General features: G+C 39.2%; 3 protein-coding genes across 3 annotated transcripts in view; 1 reads left to right on the top strand and 2 right to left on the bottom strand.

Moving 5' to 3' along the window:
• LOC140936929 (dimethylglycine dehydrogenase, mitochondrial-like) overlaps positions 1–2,720 on the top strand; it is a 31,169-nt gene extending 28,449 nt beyond the window's left edge. Inside the window, exons 13-15 of the mRNA XM_073386435.1 lie at positions 928–987; positions 1,361–1,492; positions 2,157–2,720. Coding sequence (XP_073242536.1) covers positions 928–987; positions 1,361–1,492; positions 2,157–2,378 — 414 coding nt within the window. The 3' untranslated portion in view covers positions 2,379–2,720. The remainder of the gene's footprint in view (positions 1–927; positions 988–1,360; positions 1,493–2,156) is intronic.
• A 2,865-nt stretch (positions 2,721–5,585) lies between these two features.
• Positions 5,586–16,048, bottom strand: LOC140936492 (betaine--homocysteine S-methyltransferase 1-like). Its single transcript, XM_073385970.1, has 9 exons — positions 15,891–16,048; positions 15,644–15,779; positions 12,734–12,852; positions 12,209–12,400; positions 11,082–11,229; positions 9,838–10,044; positions 8,849–8,979; positions 8,204–8,301; positions 5,586–6,667 (listed from the first exon to the last, which is right to left on the bottom strand). Exons 1-9 carry the CDS (start codon positions 15,897–15,899, stop codon positions 6,469–6,471), a joined length of 1,239 nt encoding a protein of 412 aa, XP_073242071.1. The 5' UTR covers positions 15,900–16,048; the 3' UTR covers positions 5,586–6,468.
• Positions 16,049–18,783: 2,735 nt separating this feature from the next.
• LOC140937183 (uncharacterized) lies at positions 18,784–25,690 on the bottom strand. The gene is made up of 4 exons (XM_073386716.1): positions 25,363–25,690; positions 25,123–25,275; positions 20,383–20,429; positions 18,784–19,736 (listed from the first exon to the last, which is right to left on the bottom strand). Exons 1-4 carry the CDS (start codon positions 25,608–25,610, stop codon positions 19,003–19,005), a joined length of 1,182 nt encoding a protein of 393 aa, XP_073242817.1. The 5' UTR covers positions 25,611–25,690; the 3' UTR covers positions 18,784–19,002.
• Positions 25,691–25,740: the final 50 nt, after the last annotated feature.

The raw sequence follows: 25,740 nt of genomic DNA, 5'->3' as shown, positions 1-25,740 counted from the left end.
AAACCACTCGTAGATTCCATACGCCACTTCATGCGGGACCCGAGTGGCGTATTTTCCGTATGTCACCTTTGTGAGTGTCGTATCGTTCAATGACGTCACGATTCCCGCCTTTTGCTTTTGTTGAATTGGTTTCTCCATATAATAAAAAGAACATTACACGTTGGCTCGAAGATATGAATTTTATGTTCTCGTGGCAAGAACAATATCTCACTTGTTCGCTTCGCTCACTCGTGAGATATTGTTCTTGCCACTCGAACATAAAATTCATATCTTCTCGCCACCGTGTAATATCCTCTATGCATGTAGGTTATTTTTACATCATACAAAAGATTTAACAGAACGAGTAGGACCGTGGACCTAAGATTGGTGGTAAAGAAGGCTATAATAAATCCAATCTGTAGCGTTTGAGAGACGAATGTCTTAAGAAATAAATGAGAATAGAGATGTAAAGTGTGACGTCATAAAAAATTACATTTGTGAAATTATGGGATTTGTCTGAATATTTTGAAAGAAAAACATCCAAGAGACCTACTTTCCAAAAACTAGCATTGTGGGGCAAATTGTGTCTGAGATATTAGCCCAGTTATGCTCTGATGACTCCATACAAATCGTTCTAAATTTGACTTTGGTCTGAACGTTTTTAATTTCACAGATTAAATTTTTATGACGTCATCACTTTAGAACTCTACAGGGTTCCTAATGTCTTTAGCCAACTTGAGAATAAACTAACGGCTTTGTCTAAAAGGTAATAATTCACCGTGAAGCGATTCAGAATCTGATTTTCCCGCTTTTATGGCCTATTTATAAGTTAAGCAAACACTTTCGAATGTTCGACCTGCTCTCATATAGATAAAAGTTATGACTTGTGTCCGATCTCTTACTTATCAGTGCTCCTATAATGACTTCTTTGTTTATGCGTTTCAACAGATGAATATGGACACCACCCCGCTGGAGGCTGGGTTAGACTTCTTTATCAAATTTGACAAGGTAAAGTTACACTCAAGCTGCATTTTGTTACTTGAGAAGAAAGGAGATACCATATTTTCTCACTGCATTTACAGGGGCATAAATGTGGCTTAGTTTGCCCCTTGCTAACTCTTGAGTTATTCTCCTTCGGTGGTTTATTGCAGTCAAGTTTGCTAGGATTCGCCTCGGGCATAAATAACACCAAGAGAAAGAGAGATTGTGTTCAAGGATTGTCCTATGTCTTCAACATTTTGCAGAGCAATGATCATCGTCGTCGTCATCATCTTCTTATCAATCATTATCTTTATCATTGTCATCGTAATGGTCTTTGTTATTGACATTTTTATTATCATTATTATCACTAATATTAATAATCGGTTGTTATTTGTAAAAGGGTGATTTTATTGGGCGAGAAAATTTACTGAAACACAAGGAAAATGGCATCAACAAGAAGCTGTGTATGCTGACGGTAGAAACGACTGATGTGGACCCCGAAGGAAATGAATCTATTTGGTTTGGAGGAAAGGTAATTATCGGGGACAGTTTTCGTCATTTTGATCTTGGATCACGGAAGATACTTTACTGCGAGAGCTCGGTTCTCCAGTTCTGCTGGTCATATGACTTGGCAATCCACCACCTTCCCTCCCTCCGTCTTTTTTCCCTCGTCCCCTCTGCGATGCAAAAAGGTTTTTTTTCCACTGTCGTAGATAATCTACTTGACGCTTCCCCTCAAATAAACGCCTCTCTAGTCAGTTTCCAGGGCTCAGTGGCATTGAACAAGGGCAGACTAAGGATAGACTTAAGCTAAGTGCAAACGGACGCAACAACTCCCAACATTGTTGAGAGTTTTGGGCGAACAGTAAATTGTAATCTGTTTACCCATGGAGCTCTTAGGAGGTTTTGAGATCCGTTGAAACGTGTCCTTGCGTTCCAGATCGAATTGGAATTTGCAAGAGTTGGTTTTTAAGGAGAGGGGCAAACTGGCTTACCCAGAGAAAAACCTCTCGGAGAAAGGGAGAGAAACAGCAGCAAGCTCAAACCACATATGGCATCGACGCTGGGGGTTCGAACCCCGGGCCACGTTGGTGGCAGGCGAGTGCTATCACCATTGCGTCACCCTTGTTCCCCAGTATAATCCGATTTTTCCCAACCAAGCTAATGCATTCATAATTTGTCTGCTTGTGTTGTAGGTTGTTGGTAATACAACTTCTGGTGCATATAGCTACAGGCTTCAGAAGAGTATATCATTAGCGTACCTGCCACTGGAGCTGACAGAATTAGGATCCCGAGTAGAAGTGGAACTCTTAGGTACAAAGTGTCCAGCCACTGTTGTCAAAGAGCCATTGTTTGACACAGAACCTGTCCGTACGAGGAGGCAATTGAAGGCCGCTAAACAAGAAAGAGCTTTGTAAGTAACAAGCTTAAGACAAATTATATTTAAAAGATTTATCCTATCTTCTCGAGACTATTTTCATGAAGGGCATATATCTCATAATTAGCAAACTCGGTGACTGTGTTGGGACCTGTTCTTATTGTGAACGATGTATGCTGTCCGTAAGAGTAAAGTAGTTCCTGTAGTTAGAATTTTTGTACTCTGTAGTTAGAATTAAAACTAGTTGGGTAGTTTTCAAATAGGGCTTGCTGTCATAATAATAAAAGTCATAGGGTATTATGGTAAGGTTGGTTAACTTGGAATGAAATTTCACTGATGACCACACTCCTTCCAGGTTCCCTGCGCCTCTGCTAGCAGGGAACCTTTAAGGTGACCCCTGTTAAAAGTACGGCGTTTAAATATGGTTAACACCCGCATAGAGCGGTTTTCACTTGACTGTCGTAAAACCAAAACCAAAGTAAATACACTAGCCAACCAAAGGGCGTAGTAAAACCAAAACCAAACCAATTCCTCAATTACTTTCGACAGTCAAGTGAAAACCGCTCTAAAAGAACCAGTGATTTTGTGTTTCAGGCTTACGCGTAAGTTGTGAGAAATTTAGCCGGAAAGGTTCTTAAGAGATTCTGAAAATTTTGTACAGTATCTATTGTTGGCTTCTTTAGGTGCTTTATTAGCTAATTTTCAGCCTGCAGGTTCTTAATCCACTTTCTTTATGCCGGTGTTTACGTTGTTAAGAAAGCCTTTCTTTGACGTAGTTTGATTTAGCGTATTCGCGAAAAGACTGCATGAATCGATTAAGTCCTTTGCTGAGCATGCGCTGCGTGTTGTTTGAATACACTTTCGATCCCAGGCGCAATAGCCTTCCGCTTGGTTCAGCGGGCTCAGTTATGACTATCGGTTCATCAAAAAAGGGATCCTCGCTTTCGGAAAACCAGTTTGACGGTAGAGAACAAGATTGACAAGTCCAGAAGTGTGGACTTAAGCGACGTAAAGGCTTGACGTGATTCAGGTAGAGCCTTCTTTTTTCATCCTCAGTCAAGAAGAGTAAAGGAGGTTCTGCTACCAGGGTATTTTACTGTACGGTAAAGTAGATTTAAAAGTATTTCCAGGAAAAAATTCAAAAGAAAAATTAAGTTAGGGGCCGGTCATTATTTATCGCCCTGGAGGGGGGGGGGGGGGGGGGGGGGGAGGGGATTACATAATGTTTTGGAGAACAAAAGGGGGGATCGGTCGAAACTGAGAACCCGACATAGGGGGCGGGGGGGATCGCGAAAGCCATCAAATGTTATTAGGGGGGATCACTTAGGTGAAGTAACATTGAAAGGGGGGATCGGCTAAATTTCACCTTGTTTAGCCCCAAAACCTTCGCCCCCGCCCCATCCCCACCTCCCCTCCCCTCCAAGCTATAAATAATGACCGGTCCCTTAGCAGTGATTTTGTTACAAATAGTTATGGTGGGTCCTGGGACTCATCTTGTGAAAAATCATGAGTCCCAGTCCAGAACCATTTAGTCCCAGTTCAAAAACACTAGTCCCTGGGTGTGTATGTAACCACACAGTTAACCTAAAACTCTGTATTACATTTTACTGAAATAAAAAATTTACTTTTTCTACTTTCAAGCACATCAAAGCCCAAAGGAATATGCCCCAGAAATCACACAAACGGGATATTCTTCACAAACATCTTCAGATCGATCAGTCGATCTTTATACCACAAATTATTTTCCGTGAGGTAACAAAATCACTGAGTTAGCCATGGTAGCCTAAATGAGTCTTCGACAAAACTTGAAGCAGGTTGAATTTAGTTTAAAATAGGTCAGTGGTCATTTTAAGGATTAGTCAGTTGTAACATGGTCAGTCGCAAAACACCGGCCGATTTCCACTTGTGTACAGTAATTAAACCCTATGACGAGGACACGTTAGAAAATGTTCACTCATATAAAGGTAGTAGAAGTTTCAGATTTTAAAATAAGAGGACGGTGATGGGTTGGTGTTCTTTCTTTATCAGACAGGCGAGATGGCGGAAGGCGCGTCGCGCGTGTGTTGCGCTCCACGTCAGCTTCGCGCTTACCTTTGCATACCACACGAAAAAATAACGCCTATACTACAGGTTACATATTCATTGTCAGTTAGTCAATTCTGCAACTGATAACCTGAAGCATCCACAGAAATGGTGGTTTATGAATGTCATATGGCGAAATCTTTGTAAAAACTGTACATTTTATAGCGATAGTAAGTATGGGTAAAAACTTAGATTGCTATATTATTTACCACTGATCCTCAAATGCTATCAGTATAATGGACAAAAAAGTTGCTTTTAGATTTATCACTGCTAAAAAGCTGTAAAAAGCAAACAGAGGTAAATACTTTATAATAATCTAAATACTTTAGAAAATTAGTTAGAATGCGGTTTGCAGTGAAACCTGCACAACTAGAAAATTATTGGTCGATTTGTAAACTTTGTAACCTGTTTTTGTGTTGCCTCCATGTTTGTTGGTGTAGGTTCGTTTTGTGAAATATATCTGTGTCAATAAAGACGCCCTACAAAAAAATTCTCTTGGTTCAGTGTAAGTATCAAGTAACCTTTTGTGTAGTTGGCCTTGTAACAGACTTATAGTAACTAAACAATGAAGAGAGTTAACCAAATATTAACCTTGGGATTTTGGTTGAAAAGCTGAGCTGTCAAACTAGGACATGGCTTCTTGTATTCTCTTTGAGGCTTTTGATACACTGAAAAAACATTTCTTTCCAAATTAAGCTGATCTGTTACTTTGCAAAATAATGAAGTACAGTCTAACCTCTCCTTACGGACACCTCAATACGGACACCCCTCTATTATTTGGTCCCAGAAACGCCAAAAATCATACATTCCCTACCTCTATAATACGGACACCTCTGTAAAGCGGTCCCTTTGGTGTCCGTATTAAAGAGGTTTGACTGTCTAAATTACTCTACAAGTTTCATCAACAAAATAGCATGTTGAATTCTCTCAACTTTTTTATTAGTTGTTCAATCGGTTTGTCCTGTGGTACTGGAAGCGCGTAACACGTCTGATTGTTTCGAAGCCAGTTCGTCTCCGCTGTTATTTCTCTTCTCTCTTCATCTCAACCTCCCACACCGTCCCCCCTCAACCCCCCACACCCTCCCCACACCCTCCCCCGTGCCTCCTTAAAACGTATACTGAGAGACGAAACTGAAGCAATATGTATAAAAAGATGATACTCAACTTATGAGAAAAGTTTTCAGCGGTTTAATTTATTGCATTATCAGCTTCTACAAAGCTTCCGGTGTCGGATTTTTTACAAATAATTTTTATACACTTTTACTTAAATCATATGAAAAGCATTTTGCAATCTATCAGAATGTAAGACATTAAACGATCAAAGCTTAATGATTTACTTTGGTTTGTTTGTCGATGAAATCTTTAAAACTGATTGCGTTCATTTAGATGCACCAAATAAAGTCAAAATCCTATTGGTGTTAAGCAGTCATCCTAAAGAGGCTGGCCTTTAAACAGGTTTTGTGTAAACAGTGATTAACTAACTGTCTATATTTTGTCTGTAAATGAAAGCCTTACTTTGCTGAGCTAAATTCGCTTTCAAATTTCTTTTCTAGACCGTACTGCACAAGTTTAAGAAAAGCGATCAAAAGTTTTTGCGCTCTTTATTCACATTTTTAGGTACACTAATCACTTAATAACCAAATGACGAATTGAAAAGCGGGTATAAAAGTTGCTTTTTCACTAGCAAGTTTGACAACTTTACCCTGGTAGTTTTAAGGAACAAATTATTCCTTCAGAAACAATAATATTCTACCCGTGGGTCTCAAAAGTCAATCTCCCCCGCCACCGCCCCCGAAAGATTAGGCAAATCCACTCTGAACTCCACTATTCCTTGTCTAAGGAAATAGTACCGCCTAAACATGATATGCCATGTCCAAATTGCAACCTGGAGGTTCCTGATCACTGTTTCTTTTGAGCCGAGAGCGTTTACTGTATACCAAGAAAAACTTATCGAACTGCTAGTGTAAATTAGGCGTGAATTGAATTAAAACCAAGAATAAAACAAATCCTTTCGTTCCAAACAGCGCAAGTTTGGTTCGCGTCCGTTTCTAGCAGGCTTTAATCGGAACTGCGGAGCGTTTCGCGGCCAACTGCTCTACTTCTTCTTCTGTGGTCTGTACTTTTTGCTGCTGCATAGTCTTGCTGCTCAAAGACAGATCGGCCCACTGGGTTTCTATCTTGCGAAGAGCGGTGCTGAATGGGCGGCCGCTGGTAGGCTCAAGATTCTCCCAATGAGAGCGACGGGCTCTGAAACAAAGCAGTAGCAATGATTGGTCAGACCTGTTTTACCCTGCGGCAGAGTTTTTTTTCCCAGCATGGTTTTAAGAAGCATGTGCTTTCGACGTTGGCTGTAAACAAACCAACCAAACGAAATGTCAAAACTATGCGGAAAGAAAACTCTGCTAGCTGGGTAGACTTGTTTTACAGATTAGCACCATTTTTAACCCCGCAAAATACACTAAAATACATTAGATATTGATTTTGACGATTTTGGTCGAATTTTCAGTTTACAGTTTGTTCTTCGCAGAAATCAATTACGGGAAAAATTATCAACTTTGGAAAAATATACCAGACTTTCGCCCCAGCACTTCGAATAAACGACAATTGAACCAAACGGGGGTTGCTGTGTTGTACGTTGCCTATTATACTTTTCCAGTGGTTAGGAAACCTCCGCGCTATCTATTGTTGAGGGCTTGTGAAGCTCGCTTGGCTTTTTAACGAGAGGACCAAGACACTGTTCTTTCTCTGTAGACAGCAGTTTATTCTTCAAAAGCTTCTGACAACAACTCTACTACTCAACTAACTCTACTAGCTTACACAGCGAATTAAATAACTAAATTGTAGACTTGTTTTGAGTTAGCTGACCGGAAGACTTTCTATTGAATACCTTATCGCCTATATCGCAACAGCTTTGCTATAGTAAGATAAGCCTACACAGCCGCAAACAACAATACCAAAGAACCAATTAAATGCTAACAGTGAAACTGCCCAGAAGGACAAAACATACAAAACAGGAACTCGACTGTGGGTAAAACCTAAGGTCAGCTGTACTCGCCAAACAAGCCTACTTCAAAGAACCATAAGCTAAGTTTAAGAAACACTTCAAATAGATAATACAAGACAAAAACTCAGGAACTGACCATATGGGGAAATACATTGAATCTTTAAGTTTCTAAGTCTATAACACTCTATAAACTGTTTATCATGAAGCTAGCAAAATCTTAAAAATAGCAAAACTGAAAAACAAAACTAAAAGGCAACTACCTCATAGAGCGGTTTTCATTTGAGTGTCGAAAAGTAATTGGTTTTGCACTTTCTACACGATGCGATTGGCTTAAAAGATTCGCGCCACCTTTTCATCCAATCAGAAGTAAGACCAAAGCCAATTGTGACGCGCTCGCATGCATTTTCCCGCGCTTTGCGTCAGCCACATGTAATTACTTCGAGTTTTGATTGGTTCAATGTATTGTCTGTGTCCTATGTGATTGGCCAGAGTAATTACTTTGGTTTTGGTTTTACGACACTCAAACGAAAACCACTCTAACACTATAAATGCAACCAGCTGACATTTACTTGTACACTGTGTCATGGCCAAGGTCGAGCAGAGGCACATTTTTTCAACTATCGTTCCCTGTGCTATGCATTTCGCCCGAATTCGAAAGGAGTATTTGCAGTATCAATCAATACCTCCGCCCTTACTCTGAGTTGTGCTTCTCCCTGTCGGGAGGTAATTTGGGTCTCCTGTTACGTTTATCGAGTGGAAATAGTGTGATTGCATCCTACCTGGCCCTCACCCACGGATATGTATGCTGGCGGAGGGCGTATCCCCATAAGCCGTGCTTCTCACTGGCAGGAGGCAATTTACCACGTTCCTCTGAAAGCTAAATGAGAGATAAATGGAATTTATTGATCATGAACCGGTTAACTTTCTATACAACCCTCTCCCTGCGCCCCCCGAAAACAACAACAACAAAACGATCAAAATTTGGCGAAAATTCAACTGACTAATTACTCCCAGTAATTCTTTATGCTGAGAAGATTTCCTCTAAGGGAAAACAGCGGTTGTTGAGGGGCGTGGAGGAGGGGGATTGTTGGACAGATACTGGAGAAAGATAGAGAATTCACGATTTTCTGTCTACTCACAGGGTACTGAGAAATTTATTCCCCATATTCATCATGCGCTAGAAAGCTGTCTTTCAGCCCCTGTCACATAAAAATAGCGATGGGAAAACTCAAATCGATTAGTTTAGCTTGTTCAGTTTAACCGTTACGTAAACCCACAGATAGTTCGGGTTGCGTTCTTGGGGACAGATGAGTGTTCTTAGGACAGATGAGTTATAAAAATTTCTAGTGTTTAGCCTTCTTGTAGGGTTCTCAAACTTTCGAGGTGAGGATTTTAGCCTACTCTTGGGTATGTATTTGACTTGCCTCTTCAGCGATAGCTCGGACATGATATGGTTCCATTCCACAGCACGCTCCGATGTAGCGAATCCCCATGTTGTATGCATCTCTAGCATATTTCTGCGTTTCAAATCGAGTAAGGACGCGGGGCTCCAACGCTAAAAGACAACAGCCTCAGATAAGAGGTTTGTTATTTGCAGGTCATTAATCGACTAAAATGGGAATCAAGTTTGGCACAATGTGAGATTCGACGTTTGAACTGGGCCTAAAAGTACTCTGGATAGCCTAAAAAGTGTTTTCAATGTATTTAGGAGGAAACCGGCGCTGAATGCCCTGCAATAAGTCCGGCTAGAAGCAGAAGGCATTTGATAGCCAGTTTACTATAGTTACTGTAGATCTCATTGACTCTACACGTGCGATTTTCCCCAAGAAAAATGAAGAGAACAAATTAGAAATGCAAAAAACCGCAAAAAAGGTACCCAATATTTCTAATCGCGTGTGGGTCTACAACGTCCGCTAAATTGGGTTTGAAAACGCAAATGTGATCAACAAAGGTGACTACCAAGCGCGGATAGCCCTTGGGTCATGGCATACTTCTAAGACTAAAATTCAATGCCATTACGTAGACACTACTCTCATTTGATTCATTTCAAATAGCTTCGTGTGTAAGTTCATTCGCACCGTAATTTTTACTCTACATTTCATGAATTTACATGCTTTTCCTCATTTGTTAAATGCTGCAGCCTGGTAGTTGAAACGTTTATCTGTTTTTATGGTTTCCAAGACATTTTTTAGCCAAAGGGCGTATTTTGTTATTATTATTATTATTTATTTTTTTTTTTTACGAAAACTCAATAATTTGAAAAATCCTTTTGACATTTTGACTCGGCCTTGATGAAAAGTCTCTTGTTTTTCGTTTGAATCACCAACCCAGCCCAAGTTGGGCTGGCCCCTTCGCTGATGTTAGCTTGAAAGTTCTGGTTTTTCCTTGTGAACAAAACATCGAGAAAACCTACCAAATGGGAACTCTGCCAGCCCACTCATGCCTTTCTTAATCTCTCCATTGCTGCTGTCGTCAAGAAATTCCGGAGTCTTGTATCCAATTGGCTGAACAATCAGATGACGCTTTAATCCCGCTTTCTCTAAGGCCTCTTTAATGGCGGCCATAGCCTTCAGACACACGTCTGGACCCCAGAAACAATTGACTCCGATAATGTCGGCACCTAGAACGAATGGTAAAAGAATGGTAGCTTGAATCGAGCCTCGTGGGATGAGTAGACGCGTTAACTCAGTCACATGAAGAGTGATTTTAACGAAGCAAATTTATATGAGAGACCCTAATAGGTTTTTCGGAATGTGAGATTTGTCTTTTTTGAACACCTGGATTCGGGATATTTCTCAAAAAATCTAAAAATTGCCCTTTGCCGATTTTTGTCATCGAATTTTGCATTACAGGTGTAAATGGCCAGATTTGGTTGTTTTATGCTGAAAAGTGAGGAAAAAAGCTGGTACTTTGCTTATCCCTCACCCCCCCGGGAATTTTGCCGAAAAACGCGTTTTAAAGCTGGTCGAGCGGTTTTCTAGTCAGTTTTTTTTTTACCACAGAGCTGTGTACAGATCGTACAATTCGCGGCCTTCTGATCCAGATGTAAAATATTTGCTTGCGAAGTTCGGGCATGCGCAGAAAGCAAAACTTCTTTTCGCTTTCTCTCCCATCTTCTTTCGATTTTCTTGCCTCATTTTTTTTCTTTTGCTGGGCATTTAGTATTTAGTAGGCTTCATTTTGGAGAGAAAAGTCTGCGAAAGCTGGTAGGATCTTAGGATCAGATGAAAGGAAAGGTGGGTTGGTGGTGAAACAAGATTTACATGGAAATTTTCGGGTCAAGTTTTTCCCCCTTTTTCTCCGGTCTCCTCGACTGAATCGTACTCATTCTGGTATAGATGAAAAGATCCCTTCACTGTGCACAAGTTAACGGACAAAGCTGTCCTTGACCGTTAAACCTGATGACGTCACAAGCGGTAGAACGGATCCCGCGCACGGGTCTTTTTAGGCGGTTCAGGGGCGAATGGGTTAAAGCAAGAGACGAGATTCGGAAAAAGTGTCCTTGGGATGTGGGATTGTCGAAAATTGAAATAATCATCGGAATTGCGGGATTGAGCGAAAATGTAGGTTGGCATTACGGGATCGGAGGCCGTATTGGCACTCCCATATAACATCTTTCTTAACTAATGCATCATATTTGAAAGAAATTCCATGTACCTGCTTGAGCGATTCTAACAGCACATTCATCGATAGGCACTTCTTCCATGTCGCCAGCCGTACATACGCACATGCACATGGCGACTGGTTTACCTGTGGCCTTCATTACTTCAATCGCCCATTCTGCCTCCTCCACGTAGAAAAAGAGCTTAAAAAACATATAGTTTTGTCTTAGAAGTCTTAATAGTATGGTGCACTTTTGATATACATTTGACTCCCAATAACTTCGAACCCTTGCTAACTCGAACCTCCCTCTGACTCGAGCTAAAGTCAATTTCCCCTGGTTTTCCCTCATACATTTACTTTAATTTTACCCTCGGTAACTCGAACCGTGTTTTTGGCGCGTGACAAGTTGGAGAAAAACTGAAGTCCGAAACATTGAATTTATTTCTAAACAACCGTGTCAGTTCTTTGTCTTTACTTTTTGTCACTTCAGTTTAAATTCAATGTCCATCCCTGTATATTAATCAAGCTTTGTCACTTAATTCCTTTTTCAAAACATCAATCTTGAATTTTATTTCTTGCTCCTCTTAAAGTGAAGTGTGCATATTTGCATTCCCTCCCCATCCATTTAGTTTATTTGTTTCGAACTCCCGATTACTCTTATTTTTTTCGATTTCCCTAGAAGGTTCGAGTTATCGGGAGTCGACTGTAGATAGCTGGATATCAAAGTGGTGTTAATTTCTTTTTGCTAAGTGCGAACGTAAGTAATCAGAGGCAGTGTGTGATTATCTAGCAAGGGTTCACCAGATGCGATGAATTAGTTGCTGGCCGATGTGGAAAAAGGGTTCACTGCAAAATTAAGGACAAGCTCAAGAATAAAAGCGACAAGTATGACTTCGTACACTTATCGATCTTGTTCAAAAAGAGACAAGTATTGATGACCTGCTTCAGAAAAACCTGCAACATTTCATTTATCTCCAACCTCGCCTCGTCCTAAGGGGCTTTTTTCTTGGAATCTAGGAGGGACATTTTCCCGCTCGCTCCTCCCTTATTATGGGAAAACCCTTGGAGACAAGTTAATGTGGAACATGCGGGGCCATGGAGTCCAAGCACGCGGATCTTTTAGTGCCAAACTGGCATTTTAAAGTAAGTGTACTAAAATAAATCTTTTATGAAGAGGTTACCTCTCCGATAAGAAAATCCACATCGTTCTTGACAAAAATATCAATTTGTTGTTGAAACTCCTTCTGTACAACCTCTTTACCAAGGCCAGACATGTACGATGGTGTCTGAGAGATATTTCCCGCCACAAGCGCGTCACCCTCGTTGGCCACCTCACGCGCGAGCTCGCAGGCAGCTTGATTGATTTCTGTGCACTGAAAACCCAAAAACATACATAAACTGCGTCACATCTCCATCTCCTTTCACTATTCTTCAGAGGGGGTGAAAATCAAGCGCGAAGTGTTTAGAGAAAAAGGTGAAACGCAACTTATCCAAACCCGAACATGTAATTCAGTGCCGTTCTGGGCAGTTGAAGCCGGAACGCTGCGGAACGCGGGGCAGTCTGGAGACTCGATTGAAAACGTCTTGATGTCTAGGCGAAGTAATGAGAATTCTGAAGACGCAAAAGAAATAACAATGCTAAAACAAATTCTAAAAAGGCTATGTATAAAAGCTACAGAAATCTTTTGAAAACTATCGTTACTTACCCCAATTTTCTCAGAGGCTGTGTTCCCGCGATTTCCTAACTTGCTATCACTAGCGTAGAAAGTGAAGGTCTGCATAACATCAGCGCCAGCGCGAAGAAATTCTCGATGCAACTGTCGCACTGAAAAACAAAATTTTACTTTGTTTATATAAAGGGCTATATCAAGGGGGAAGGGTCATGATCTAATTGGGTCAAAAACTCAAAGCGTCCAGCTTACCTTTCAGCAAAGCACAGTTATTTTGATTATTGATTCATTGCAGGCACTATCGATCTTCCCATTTGCTAAGGTCCTACAGTTAATTTTGGAAATCAGCGCAATCTTCAGATTACTTTGTTATCTGCTAACAGATAAATGCACTTATCTTGACCTTGATTATTCCGGATATCACAAAAACCTCATCCAATAATTGTTTATAAGTAAACTTGGACAAAACTAGGCTTTTGTACATTTATGCTTTTGTTTTCCCACTAAAATGTTCTATCTTAATGTTCCATTTTTCCAACTAAAATGTTCATTCTTCCCCCAAAACGTTACTAAAATGCTCAGACAATACTCATTATCTGACGAATTTCATCAATTTAAATAAACGTTTTAAGAGGGTTTAATGCTGACAACAATGTATGCAAAGTGTTTTCATACACCAGAAGAGGTCTCTCAACACGGCCGTATCGAGGAAAAATTTGAATTTTGTTTTGAATTGTAAATTGAGTCGTCTTTCTCTCGTGAAAATATACAAAGGCCTAATTAAAGGACAAAACTTGAACTCAATTTTCGCCACCGTAAAATTCCGAAAATAAGCCCCGAGGCTTATATTTTTCAAAGGCTCTTTTTGAGGGGCTTATTTTTGGAGGGGCTTATATTCGGAGGGGCTTATCTACGGAGGGAAATTTGCGTTTCAAAATCGATTGGGCTAGCCTTATAGCTGGGAGTATATCTACCATTTTTGCTTTGTTTTACTTTATATTTGAGGGCAATTTTCCAAGTACAAGCCCCTGGGGGGCTTATATTTGGAGGGGCGATTTAACGGAAGGGTTTTTGCGTTACCGGTTTGGGGGGCTTATATTTGGAGGGGCTTATACATGGAGGGGCTTATTTTCGGAATTTTACGGTATTTCCGGAACTTTAACAGGACAAAATACACATGGAAATCACATGAACTTCAGCGGCACACGCGCCAGTGCATCCTCGGATACCCAGGGGCAGATAGTGGGGGCGAGGGAAAGTCTAAACGGGCGGGAAAAAAATTTCTGCTCCTATCGCCTATTACCGTAAAATCCCACGTTTAAGCCCTAGGCTTATATAACTTCAAAATGTTTAAAATGTCAGCAAGTTCACAGCAACAAACCAATGAGTGGTGCCGGATCTCCCGGTTGTAGACCCGGATCAGTACAATTAAACTTGTAGAAAAATATGAAACGGCAAACTGATCCTTACGGCAAGGCGATGAAGAAGTAAACAAAAGAATAAGACAAAAATATATATTTAAACAAATTGCCCATGGGCAATTTGTTGAAATATATATTTTTTAATATATATATATATTTCTTGTATACACTTATGCGACTGGAACAACTGGAACGGAACACCGGAACGAAAGTGAAAAAAACTACAAGCCTTAACGTTATCAATTTGTCTGCCAAACTGCCGGATGGTAGCTTCCTGCTTGCTCTGGTACTCCAAAACAATGGAGTTGAACAGTTGTATTGGAAATGAACGGTGGAACAGAACTGGTAACGTTGTTATATTTGCATGAACATTTGTTTCTTTCTTTGGTATCAATATAATTATGGTTCTAAGCTGCACAGCCACTTGTTTATGCCTATAACTTTAGATTGAAAATTTTGATATTTGTAAAGAAACGTAAAAGGAACGCACTTATGCATAAAAAAAGAGCCTTAGCAACGGGGGGGGGGAAGGGGCTTATATCCGGAATAATGTTTTCGTCAGCGCAAATGGATGGGCTTATATCCGGGGGCTTTAACGTGGGATTTTAAGGTATAAGACAACAGCTCTTTATGGATAAAGAATGAGAGAGTTTATATTGACCTATATTATAATCGCCTGACTTAATTTTGGATGCATTTATGTAACACCAACTTTATATAGCGCGGCCTTTTAAGGAGTTCATTCAAGAGGAACACTTCAACTTTACAACTTTCATCACGCAGTACAACTACTTCAAACGAACTGGGGGAACTGGAGACGTATCATGAAAAAGACAGAAATCTTTCACTAATTGTCAGGCCAGGCATGAAAAAATATCATTACTACTTGACAATTTGTATATCTTTGCCCTTACAAACATGACATGTCAAGCCCCGCTTGCCAAATAATCAATGTAAAACTGCGGTTAGTTGAATTGTTCAATTTTTTTGGCTACTGAAACTAGTTTTACGGGTTAAAACTGGCTTGCCTTGTCAGTCTGGCCATGTAAACACGGTTTTGTTTTGATTTTATCTCACGCAATATGAAATAGATTCAGTGGTGTTATTTTCTCATTTTGACGACATTCCCAGTTTTATGTTGAAAAATTTGAATCTCAAACGGGTGTTTTAATGGTCTTTCTCCTCTGCTTCCCAACGTTGATCAATGTTCTCATTTATTCTACCTTGAACAGTCTAAAATGCAAATGACTCTTCCGTGAATTTGTCCACAATGGAATATAGCTTTTTGCTTAGTTTACCATAACTTTCGAAGAGGAAACGATCGAAGGCCAAAAAAATGTCACCTGGAAATGAAATGCGCGAGACCGAGACTAAAACTGTCGAATAAGTACATCCACCGGAATAAAAATGAAGCTTAGTGGTACATTATTAAATTGAAAATGTAAAGCCGTATACACAAACTGTCTCTCACAGTTACAGTAGCAAGGAAGCTTCAAGAAGAAGGAGAAGGAGAATTTTTTCTTACCAGCCTCCGGATGTTCTACTGTCACTTCTGGTGTCCACTGGCCAGCCTTTACGTAGCCTCTCTTTTCCATGCAAAACAGAAATCCTCCATCGCCCACAACGACCTCGCCAGCATCTAAGCGCTCTAAGATTCCTCGCTTTTGTGGTAGAAAAGCAAAAAAACGAAAAGGAAATATTTAAAGGATGTGCCTAAGATTCAACGTACCGCGGGGGTTGAGAATTTGTCGAGGACCGCTTTTTCCACTCACCTTAGGCATAGTATTCTTGTCTTCCCTGAAGAACCGCACTAGCACTAATATTACTTTTACTGAGAGCGAGATCACTAAACATGTTACTCATGCACACAGGCTTTTATCCCATGTAGCGGGCCAAACCTGTTCGGGCGACGTGTTTTGACTAGTTTTTAAGTGATCAGACAGGACGACCATGTTCAGCGTTCAAGGCAACTTTGCGTATATGCAAAATAACAACAAATTGCGTGAATTTCGAATACTCATCATTTGCAACTTAGAGATGTAAAATTTCCAGGAGAAAAAGGGGTGCATTTCCTTTGTCGAGTGACTGCTAAAAGTTAGTAAATATTTCTTCAGGAAGTCACGTATTAAGTTGTCTTTGTTGCCAACTTTGTCATTGTTGACTTCCTGTTATGTCCTGTTACATAATTCCCACACTCAACCTTTCCGAGTCTCGCTCCCGGGGCAGAAGCAATGTCATGGGATTAGGAGGCCCATCTGACCGCGACAGAAATCGTAGATCTGGAAAATCAATAACATAAAATAAAATAATGAAAAGAAAAAAGAATACCAGAACACTGTATTAGTTCCTGAGTGCTTTAGGTTTGATTTAACCGATACGATTCAAGTTCAAGGACTCTTACGACCGGACAAATGTTGTATTAAAAAAATCGACGTTTTACGTTTATTGTGCTAAAAAAAGTTTTATGGAGAATATGTAATATAAAAAGATATTCTGTGATCGTACGATTTCTTTTTGACGGCATTCTTCTCAGTAGCTTTGATTCAACAACTTGAACTTTACGCTAATAGCTTCTTTTCATGCACTCGACTTGTTCCAAATTAACGATGAGCACGTGATCACACAAAGGCGGAAGGACACAAACACAAGTTGTATTCTTTTAACAAGTACATCTTTTTTTGCTGTGAGATCATGTGTTAACAAATCCTGACTGACAAGGAGAACAAGTGTTAAGAGTTTGAAATGGCATGAGTTATCAGAATTATCTGCTCTGTGAGTTGTTCGTTATGCAATTAATGTATGATGTAATTGTCATAGTTGCATATGATTTGAGATCGAACGCATAAATGTTATTGCAATTTTGCTATATCGCCATTTGTCTTAGGGTTTTCGGCTCTCGCATTCCAACCACACGCGTGCAATGACGGATATCTGGATATTATTATTCATAACATAATTCATAAACAAAAGTAATCCTATTGAAAATAAAAGGAATTTCAAAGTGCCAACCTAACTTAAACGCAAAAATGCGAATACATTTTGCTGATTTCGGTCTGTCGTACAGCCGTGAATGTTTACCATCACCACTTTTTACAAAAATTGTCTTTGTTATTCAAATACTTACTATTTACTTAGCGAGAGAAACAAAAGAATCTTTTGTTTCAAGAACCAATGCGCATGGGTTGGCACATGGGTTAGATTGACGTCAGCGTGAACTTCGATATTTGTATAACGGCGGCCTTTTGTACAATGAACAACGTTTTTAAACGTTGTTAAAACAATGAACAGTCTTCCGATGAGGCAGAGTGAGATAATCCCTTGTAAGACTTGTAAAGCGGAAATATTGAATTGATCACAAATTGCATTAAAACAAAAATTGCAACTACCGCGTGGCACGAAATTTTTGCGGGTTCTAATTGCTGTGATTTTTCCAGCCAGCGATCCGCAAAAAGAAGTCCAAGCAAAAAAAAATTACCGCAAACATTTTCCCGCAAAAAATTTAGTCCAGGATAAATATTCTCTCACTTAAATTCGAAATACAAAAATACATGCAAGACATCGTGTCTGTTCTTGTTTGCAATCGTATAGCGAAGAAAAGTAATATTTTTACTGGTTTTACATAAGGTACCCACACCGTAGTACAGTGGAACCTCGATTTAACGAAGTGCCAAGGGACTGGAGAAATTTGTTCGTTAATCGAGGGTTCGTTCAATCGGTAATTTAACGAATCCATCCATTTAACGAATTTTACTTAAGCTTGTGGATTGTGTTCGCTATAACGAGGATTTCGTTAAATCGAGGTTCTGTTCCATTTCCCCTACTCTCATTCTTGAGGCGATGGCGATGAATTTCTCACACGCTTTTCTTTGGACAAACAGCATGCGTTCGTGAAGAAAGCAGCTGGTCGTTATCTTTATTCTCTTCGAATTATCAATAAATAGATAAAGAACTCCTACGAAAAAATTCGGTTAGCTCTTGCTTCCGATCTTGATTCCTATATATTCATCCTTTTTATAACTTAAAATTAACTTTTTCATTCACTGTATTGTTCTCAGTTCATGGTGCATCAAGTGATTAATACATGTAATTCACAGACTTCGGCTGAAGGGTAGGCTCAGCGACAATTACAAAGTTACATCATCACAGTCACGTCAGGTCAAGCGTACCGCCCTAGATTCCATCAATGAATCGATTTTTTGAAAAATGAATCCGTTAGTCGTTGCCGCAACCAGTATTAAATTTTAAAAATCTGCATTCCTGCATGAGTAATGAGCACTAATTTTTTGGCTACAACTTCTCAGTATTCGGTCAGATCGAAAAAACTTTGAATGGATAAAATTGCTTTGAACGCATTAATGACCATTTATATCAAATTCCAGAAAACTGAGCTGGTAGAAATTTCATAACTATACCTTGCATGTGAATTCACTGCTTATTACGCATGCAGGAATGCAGAATGCAGAGATGAATATGAAATCTTCAACTACAGTTGTACTAACGGATTCAACTTTCGAATAATAAATTCATTAGTGGATTCTTGTGGGGTACGCTTAACCTGGCTTGACCTTTATTATCTTCTGCAAGAATGTCTTTTACAGAGCCTTTTCATTTTTTCCGCTGGCTCTGTCCCAATACAAATATTTGTTTTAGCCTTCAGCAGTCCCCAGTAGTACAGTGACATTTACTGATGCCGTACGTCTCACATCTAAAGATCTGCCAAATGCCTGAGTATTGTCATCAGCATTACCTGTATTTCCTAAGGTTTTTGTCTCAGCTAATTTCAAAACTGTCCACTGTTCTTTCCATTGACTTGTGGCCTCTCTCCTGGACACTCCCATGATGTCATTTGACTTGGGTGTAAGTGACTCATTTCATTAGTGTCTTCTAACTGATGCTGGGTACACTAAAACTACTGCCGTAGCTGTCTCCTCTCTCAGCTGTGTCCAATGTCCTGTTGTTTGAGTCATTTGTGGTCTGAGGTATGTCTGCTGTCTCAGAGGAGTCACCAGAGCTTTGTGTCTGATGCAAGCCACTCATGTCTACTGTCAGCACATTGTAACCAGTGTCCACTGTCAGGTATGTGTGGTCAGCATCTACCATTTCTGTCTGACAAATACCACTCATGTCTACTGTCTGCACACTATAACCAGCTTCCACTGTGAGATATGTTTCATCATCATCTACTGACTCTTTCTTGCTTTTCATTTCTACTGTCTGATTTTTTTGATCAGTGTCTACTGTCTCAGCATTACTTGTATCTACTGGGTAAATTGCATCACCAGTGCCTACTGCCTGACTTGCTTCATTTGTGCTTTCTTTCCTTGAAACCGCATTTTTCTCTTTGTCTTCTGTCCCACTTATGACTTGGTTTACTTGAAAGTTTAAAGCTTTGCCAGTAGAATTTTTTTCATTGGTTTGGAGTTCTTTCCTAGCAAAAGTTTCATTTCCTACAGAATGAGCACTCCCCTGATCTATGACATTTTCAGTCCCCTGTTGTTTAAAATGTTGCCCTTGATCTGTGGACTGACTATTAATTTCCATCTCTTGACTTTTCAAATATTCATTTTCCACGCTTGCTCCAAGTTCTTCCTCCAATTTTTGTATCCCAACTGAGGTTGCTGCCATTTTCAACAACAAAATATTCATCATGATAATATTATTCTTGTGCAGCGTACATGTATAACACAGTATTAATGTATTAACATACATGTAATCAATGTTTAAGCTTAGAAGACACCTACTGCTGGACAAGGCTGTTCACCCACAGCAATTAAATATTATTTATATGGACCATCTCCAGGTTACCGATCACTTACAAAAGTGTTATCTTCAAATGATTATCAAATTCAGAGGGAGTTTAGAAATATATCTGGGCCCCCTGGGTTTGCAAGCCTCTACAATCACGCATGATTCATACATGGTGCATGCTTCAAATTTATGAACCTTGACTTCAGGAAAAACAAAAAAACAAATACAGTCAACTCCCTCTAAGACGGACACCGTTGGGACTGGCAGTAAGTGTCCGTCTTAGAGATTTGTCCGTCTTATAGAGAGTCGAATAAAGGGAGTAAAGAAAGGCAGGGAACAACTCTAGGTGTCCGTTTTAGGGAGGTGTCTGTCTTATAAAGGTTTCCCGTTAAGAGAGAGTCGACTGTACCTGTTATTTGGTTACCTACCTTTAGGCTGGGAAGATTTTATTAGTAATTCATGTATAATGATTTTTTTTTTTATTGAAACTGCATACAGCCTGTAAGAGGAACCTACCATTAAATGCAGGTCCATACTGTTTTGCCAGCTTGGTTTTCAAATTTCTACAAATAAAATAAAATACCAGTAAGTAGAAGTGAAGACATAAAGGTAATGAATTCACCAATCAGATTGTCAAGTGACAAAAATAATTATATTGGCTTAAAACTCAGTTTAACTTGAGCATCCCTCATGAAATTAAATCTCCTCCAAATTGGTTATTGTTTGATATTCGAATAGCAATTAAAAGCGTGAAAGTTGGTCGGGAAATTTAGTGACACAACACAAAGTTTGTGCTGTATATAATTATCACTAACATTGCCCCTGAGTCATTTACTAATCAAATGGAGACATTTCTCGAAGTAATCACTCCATGAAAAACTTCTGGCCATGAAGTTTTGGATTCTAGCTTATTCTTAATTATTCATGCCTTTCACCCAATAACTACTAGCATTTTCTTGGGATTGTCAGGCAGGTGAGCACCGGTATACATTAAATTGCAAGCCACATAGGAAGAGTACAGTAGGCCTCTCTCCTGGCTTGTACATTTTCTACATTACATCTTGTTAAGCCTGTCCAACCATCTTGCCCACTTCACTTACTGCAAAAGGAGAGTTTTTTAGTAGTCAGAGCCCACCCAATAAATGGACCTAGTGAGCAAAAGTTACCCCCAGTTGGAAATAAATATTTTTCACTCACTCACTTGCAAACTTGAAAGGCTCACTTGCACAACAATCCTGAGAAACTACTAGCAGTCCTATACCCTCGGGTGGCTTTACAATGCCTCATGGATGGGTACATAAGGGTACATCACCAAACTACAAATTTTGGTCAGTCAGTACTCCAAGCTCATTTTTTTTCAAAGTCGCCTTTTGGCGACTTAAAGTTTAGTTGCCAATATATTTTTTTACTTGCCATGGCGACCAAAATGGTCGCAGCTCAGAGCGCTGAAAGTGGTAACAAGAATGTCAAAATAATACATTTACATGTACATGTAATGAGAAAACAACTCTGCCTGTTTGTCACACTTTTGGCACATTTCTTTGCCGAAACTGTATGACTATGATGTGAAATTGCCTGATGTCACGTTTTAAGGTGGATGTGAATGAATGACCACGGTTCGTATAACTTCAGACAAACAAATTTCAGGGACTTTTCAAGGACAATAAAATTACAGTTTTCAAAGACTAAGATTTAGTCAATAAATCGGCATTCTTTAATGCTCTTTGAACACCTTATTGGCTAAAACACTTAAAGGAGTCATTTATGATTATTTTTTTACTTCTTCAGCCATGGTTGAACTGTAACTGTACAACACTTTGCAAAATGACAACAGTCACTGGGTGTGACTTGCAGTTGAATCTGAGGCACAGAAAAAGCATTTGAAATAAGGAAACAGAATAAAATATTGTTCATGTTCAAAAATGTTCTTACAGGCTCTTACACTGAGGATGAGCAGGGTTGTCAAAAAGTTTTGAAATAGATTGCTGAGTTGTCAAAGTAAGCGACCAGTCCAGGGATATTTTATTTAAAAAAACACCATCCTTTAGGAAATGCCAATCAGAGTAGCTGGCCGATACTAACCAAGTAGGTGGCAATTTTCACCAGCAGCCAGCTATGTTTGACGACCCTGGACGAGTCAAATTTTCATCAGCGAAATAATCATAATTCCACAGAAAATGGTGTGGCATAAACAAGGCAGTGAAATTCAAGGAGTTTTCAAGACCTAATAAGGAAATAAAGTACTTTTCAAGGACCTAAACTGAATTCAACGACTTTTCAAGACAACTACTAAAATTCAAGACCTTTTCACGATTGTATTGTTAACCATGATGACAACAATTTTTTCCTTCTTTTATTGGTCTTAAATGCAGTCTCTAAAAATTTAACTTCAGGAAAAATTTGCCTGAGACTGACTACACTTTACATGTAATAATTATGTTGAAGTTTGAAAGGATGTCGTACATTCTGTTAGGGATGTTTTTACCGCCATTGTCATCGTGGTTGTGTAAAACTTCCTACTGTCAATATCTCAACACCCATTTGCTGGCTCCAGCTGCTTAAATAGTGGAAAGTGCCTTGCACTGCACAATGTTCTATCCAGTTAATTCCCTGATACTGGATAGTTAGAAATTTTATTGTTGGATGGGGCTTGTAGTGGTATACATGTACTTATATTGCTGGTTTGCACGTGACGTCACGGCGGCCATGTTGGTGGTCAAGAACAAAAGCATTTCTCTCCTCTGGGAACTAAACTCTATTTTCATGTAAATTCTTCGAGAAAAAACTCTATTGTATTGACCCCCAACATGGCTGCCTTGTCATGTAATTGCAAACCAAGAATGAACATAGGCACGTTAAACGTGCATGAGCTATTTTGAATGTTTCAGTGTAACTTTAATGCTCCGGTGTAACCTTACCAAGAGTGATCAATCTACCTCTTTCATCCTAAATGTAGATTAGGTTTTGTGCGAAATTGCGTATTGTGGTACAAAATGAAAACGCGAAACGCTCAGCTGAGTTGATCCTCAAGCTATATATTCACTTTCCTCTGTCTTTCCCTGTTACATCTGGTGCAAGTTAAACAAATCGTTAAAGTGAAATAAATTTCTACTCACCAAACGTTGATTAGAAGGAAAACTCTAAGGTTTCCTTGGAGTTTCTTAAGCCAAAATGTGACTCATCGAATACTGAATAGTTACGAAATACCAGGATTTTTATCATTGTGGTAGATGGTTGCATCATCATAATTCACGAGGTTTTCACGTGCGATTCTACTCAGTGAAACAGTCTTTAACTCCGACAACTTATTTCTTCATGTTTTAAAAGCTATTGCTTCTCAGAAGACAAGAGCCTTTTTTAAGGCATTGGTTACAAAACGAAACAGGTCTTCATACGTCCAAGTTACTATTTATCATTGTGAAAAGCCAATCTGCATGAGATGTACAGTCACACAGCTGGCACGTGAAAGTGTTGGACTTTGCCCCCTTTCGTCGTTCGTACGTGAGGGAATTCAAGTTATCACACAGTAAACTAGCTGAGTAAACAGAATTATAAAAATAACTCACGCACACAATTTGCACGTGAAGGTGTTGGTCTTTGGCCCTTTTACAATTTGTACGTTAAAAAAAGGCAAATTCTTCACTAAAAAATTTTCTCAAACGATTTTAAGAAATCACCTCGGCTTCATTATAACATCTGCAATTAAATTATGTTTCATGCAACGTCAAGGTTGATAACCTAACATTTATTAACAAAATTTTGTGAAACGGTCTTTAACTCCGACAACTTATTTCGTCATGTTTTAAAAGCTATTGCTTCCTAAAAGACAAGAGCCTTTTTCAAGGCATTGGTTACTAAATGAAACAGGTCTTCAGACGTCCAAGTTACTATTATTATTGTGAAAAGCAAATCTGCATGTGATGTACAGTCACACAGCTGGCACGTGAAAGTGTCGGACTTTGCCCCCTTTTGTCGTTCGTACGTGAGGGAATTCGAGTTATCACGCAGTAATCTAGTAAACAGAATTATAAAAATAACTCATGCACACAATTTGCATGTGAAGATGTTACAAAATTTTCTTAAACGATTTTAAGAAATCACCTCGGCTCTACTACAACATCTGCAATTAAATTATGTTTCATGCAAGGTCAAGGTTGATAGCCTAACATTTATTAACTTCCAAGAGAATTATCAAACTGCCGAAATATATTTCTACTTATATCATGATTATTGTGTCAACTAGCTTCCTCCAATTTTATTCCCTAACGCCACTGTTTCTACTTAAGTTACGTATCTTTACTAAATAGAACGAAAAAGGTCGGTTGAACTTTGTAAGCGAGAGAATAATATTTTTAAAGCTTGTTTACAGGATTAACAATACTCGATACAGCTTTCAAAAAAATAAGCTGCCTTTTAAACTTCTAAAACCACATTTTATAGGGCGCATACTTTCGAATAAAAGTCTATATCTAAATATCAACTATTGCTTCATTGGAAGAGATTTGAAAATATATGATCTTTTATACTCTACCCAGTTGTAGCAGGTAAAACAGAACTCACACTGACGTGCATTGTACCGATAGCCGAATTAGATCAGAAATGCCTCGAAGCAGCATCCACATTTAAATATGAACCCTTAAACAGTTGCATCACTGTTCACAGCGTTTGAATCATGAAGATATTTTATGTAATGCTTCCAAACACCTGTACCCGTAATAAAAGACGAAAAAATTGTGAAGGATCAAGATGGCGGTCTCAAAGTGCCCTTGTTCGACCTTTACCAATGCCATGTTTAAGTAGATGCTAAGATCTCATTGGTTCCTAAGAATCAACTAATAGTACCTTCAACCTTATTGGCTCTTGCAACAAAGATCCGAACATACAAAGTTACAAAGCCACAAAGATACATACGCTCACACCACTGACATATGAGCTATTTTTTCAAAATAGCTCAATAAGAAACAGCTCTTCCAAAAGGCAAGGCAACCTTGTCCCCTGGGCTTTCTCTGTTGCTGTCCATTTTTCTGGCAACTGACCAGTTATTCCCCGGCGTTGACCAAATTTTGTCAGTGCTAGCTGGTTATGAAGAATAAGCCAGGGGATTTGAGCCAATCAGAAATGAAGAAACAAATATTTTTAATTAATAATAATGATTAATTATATGGTAGATAATCCTATCCAACATTTGAACAACTGGGGCTTGGTGTTCAATCCCCACGCCTTGAAAACAGTACATGTAGCTGTACATAAGCTTACCTTATTCTTCTGAATACAGAGTCCAAATCTTTTTTCATATCCAGCAGCATCTTAGTGTGACTTTTCAGCTGCTGATTCAGATATAAGTATCGTGCAGAAGATAAGTCATTGAATCTTCCAAATTTTGCATTAGTTTTCTCAAATTTCCTCAACCTGTCAAAAAAAAATATTGACAATGCATGTTTAACTTGTGACTCTACTCAGTACGGGCTGTTTATGAGATTGAAACAGGATACTTACGTTTCAGTCTGTATGTCCAGAATTGACTGGACATCTTGTTTTTCTATCATTCCTCCCATTTTTTGACAAAAGAGGTCCGCTGACATGAATTTCTCTTTTACCTTCTCTGTCTGCTGTTTAGAACATCTTGGCGATTCTGTTTTCTTACGCGCTGATCGTGCCACGGTGCTATCATCAGAAACTCTAGCATGTAATTTCCCTGTGGGATTAGAAGAACTGATGCTCTCTGGTTCTGAAAGAGACGCCATCGCCAACAAAAGGTTCAGTGAACCGATAATCAGGAGGAAAAGATATCACAGACTTGCACGAACTTGATCCCGGCCATTTTGTTTTACTAGAAGGACTGGTAACGATATTCAGTACATTTCGTTTAGAATA

This window comes from Porites lutea, chromosome 5, assembly GCF_958299795.1.
Source record: "Porites lutea chromosome 5, jaPorLute2.1, whole genome shotgun sequence".
NCBI lineage: Eukaryota > Metazoa > Cnidaria > Anthozoa > Scleractinia > Poritidae > Porites > Porites lutea.
The sequence above is the reverse complement of the archived record's forward strand: the minus strand, read 5'-3'. Positions and strand labels throughout refer to the sequence as shown.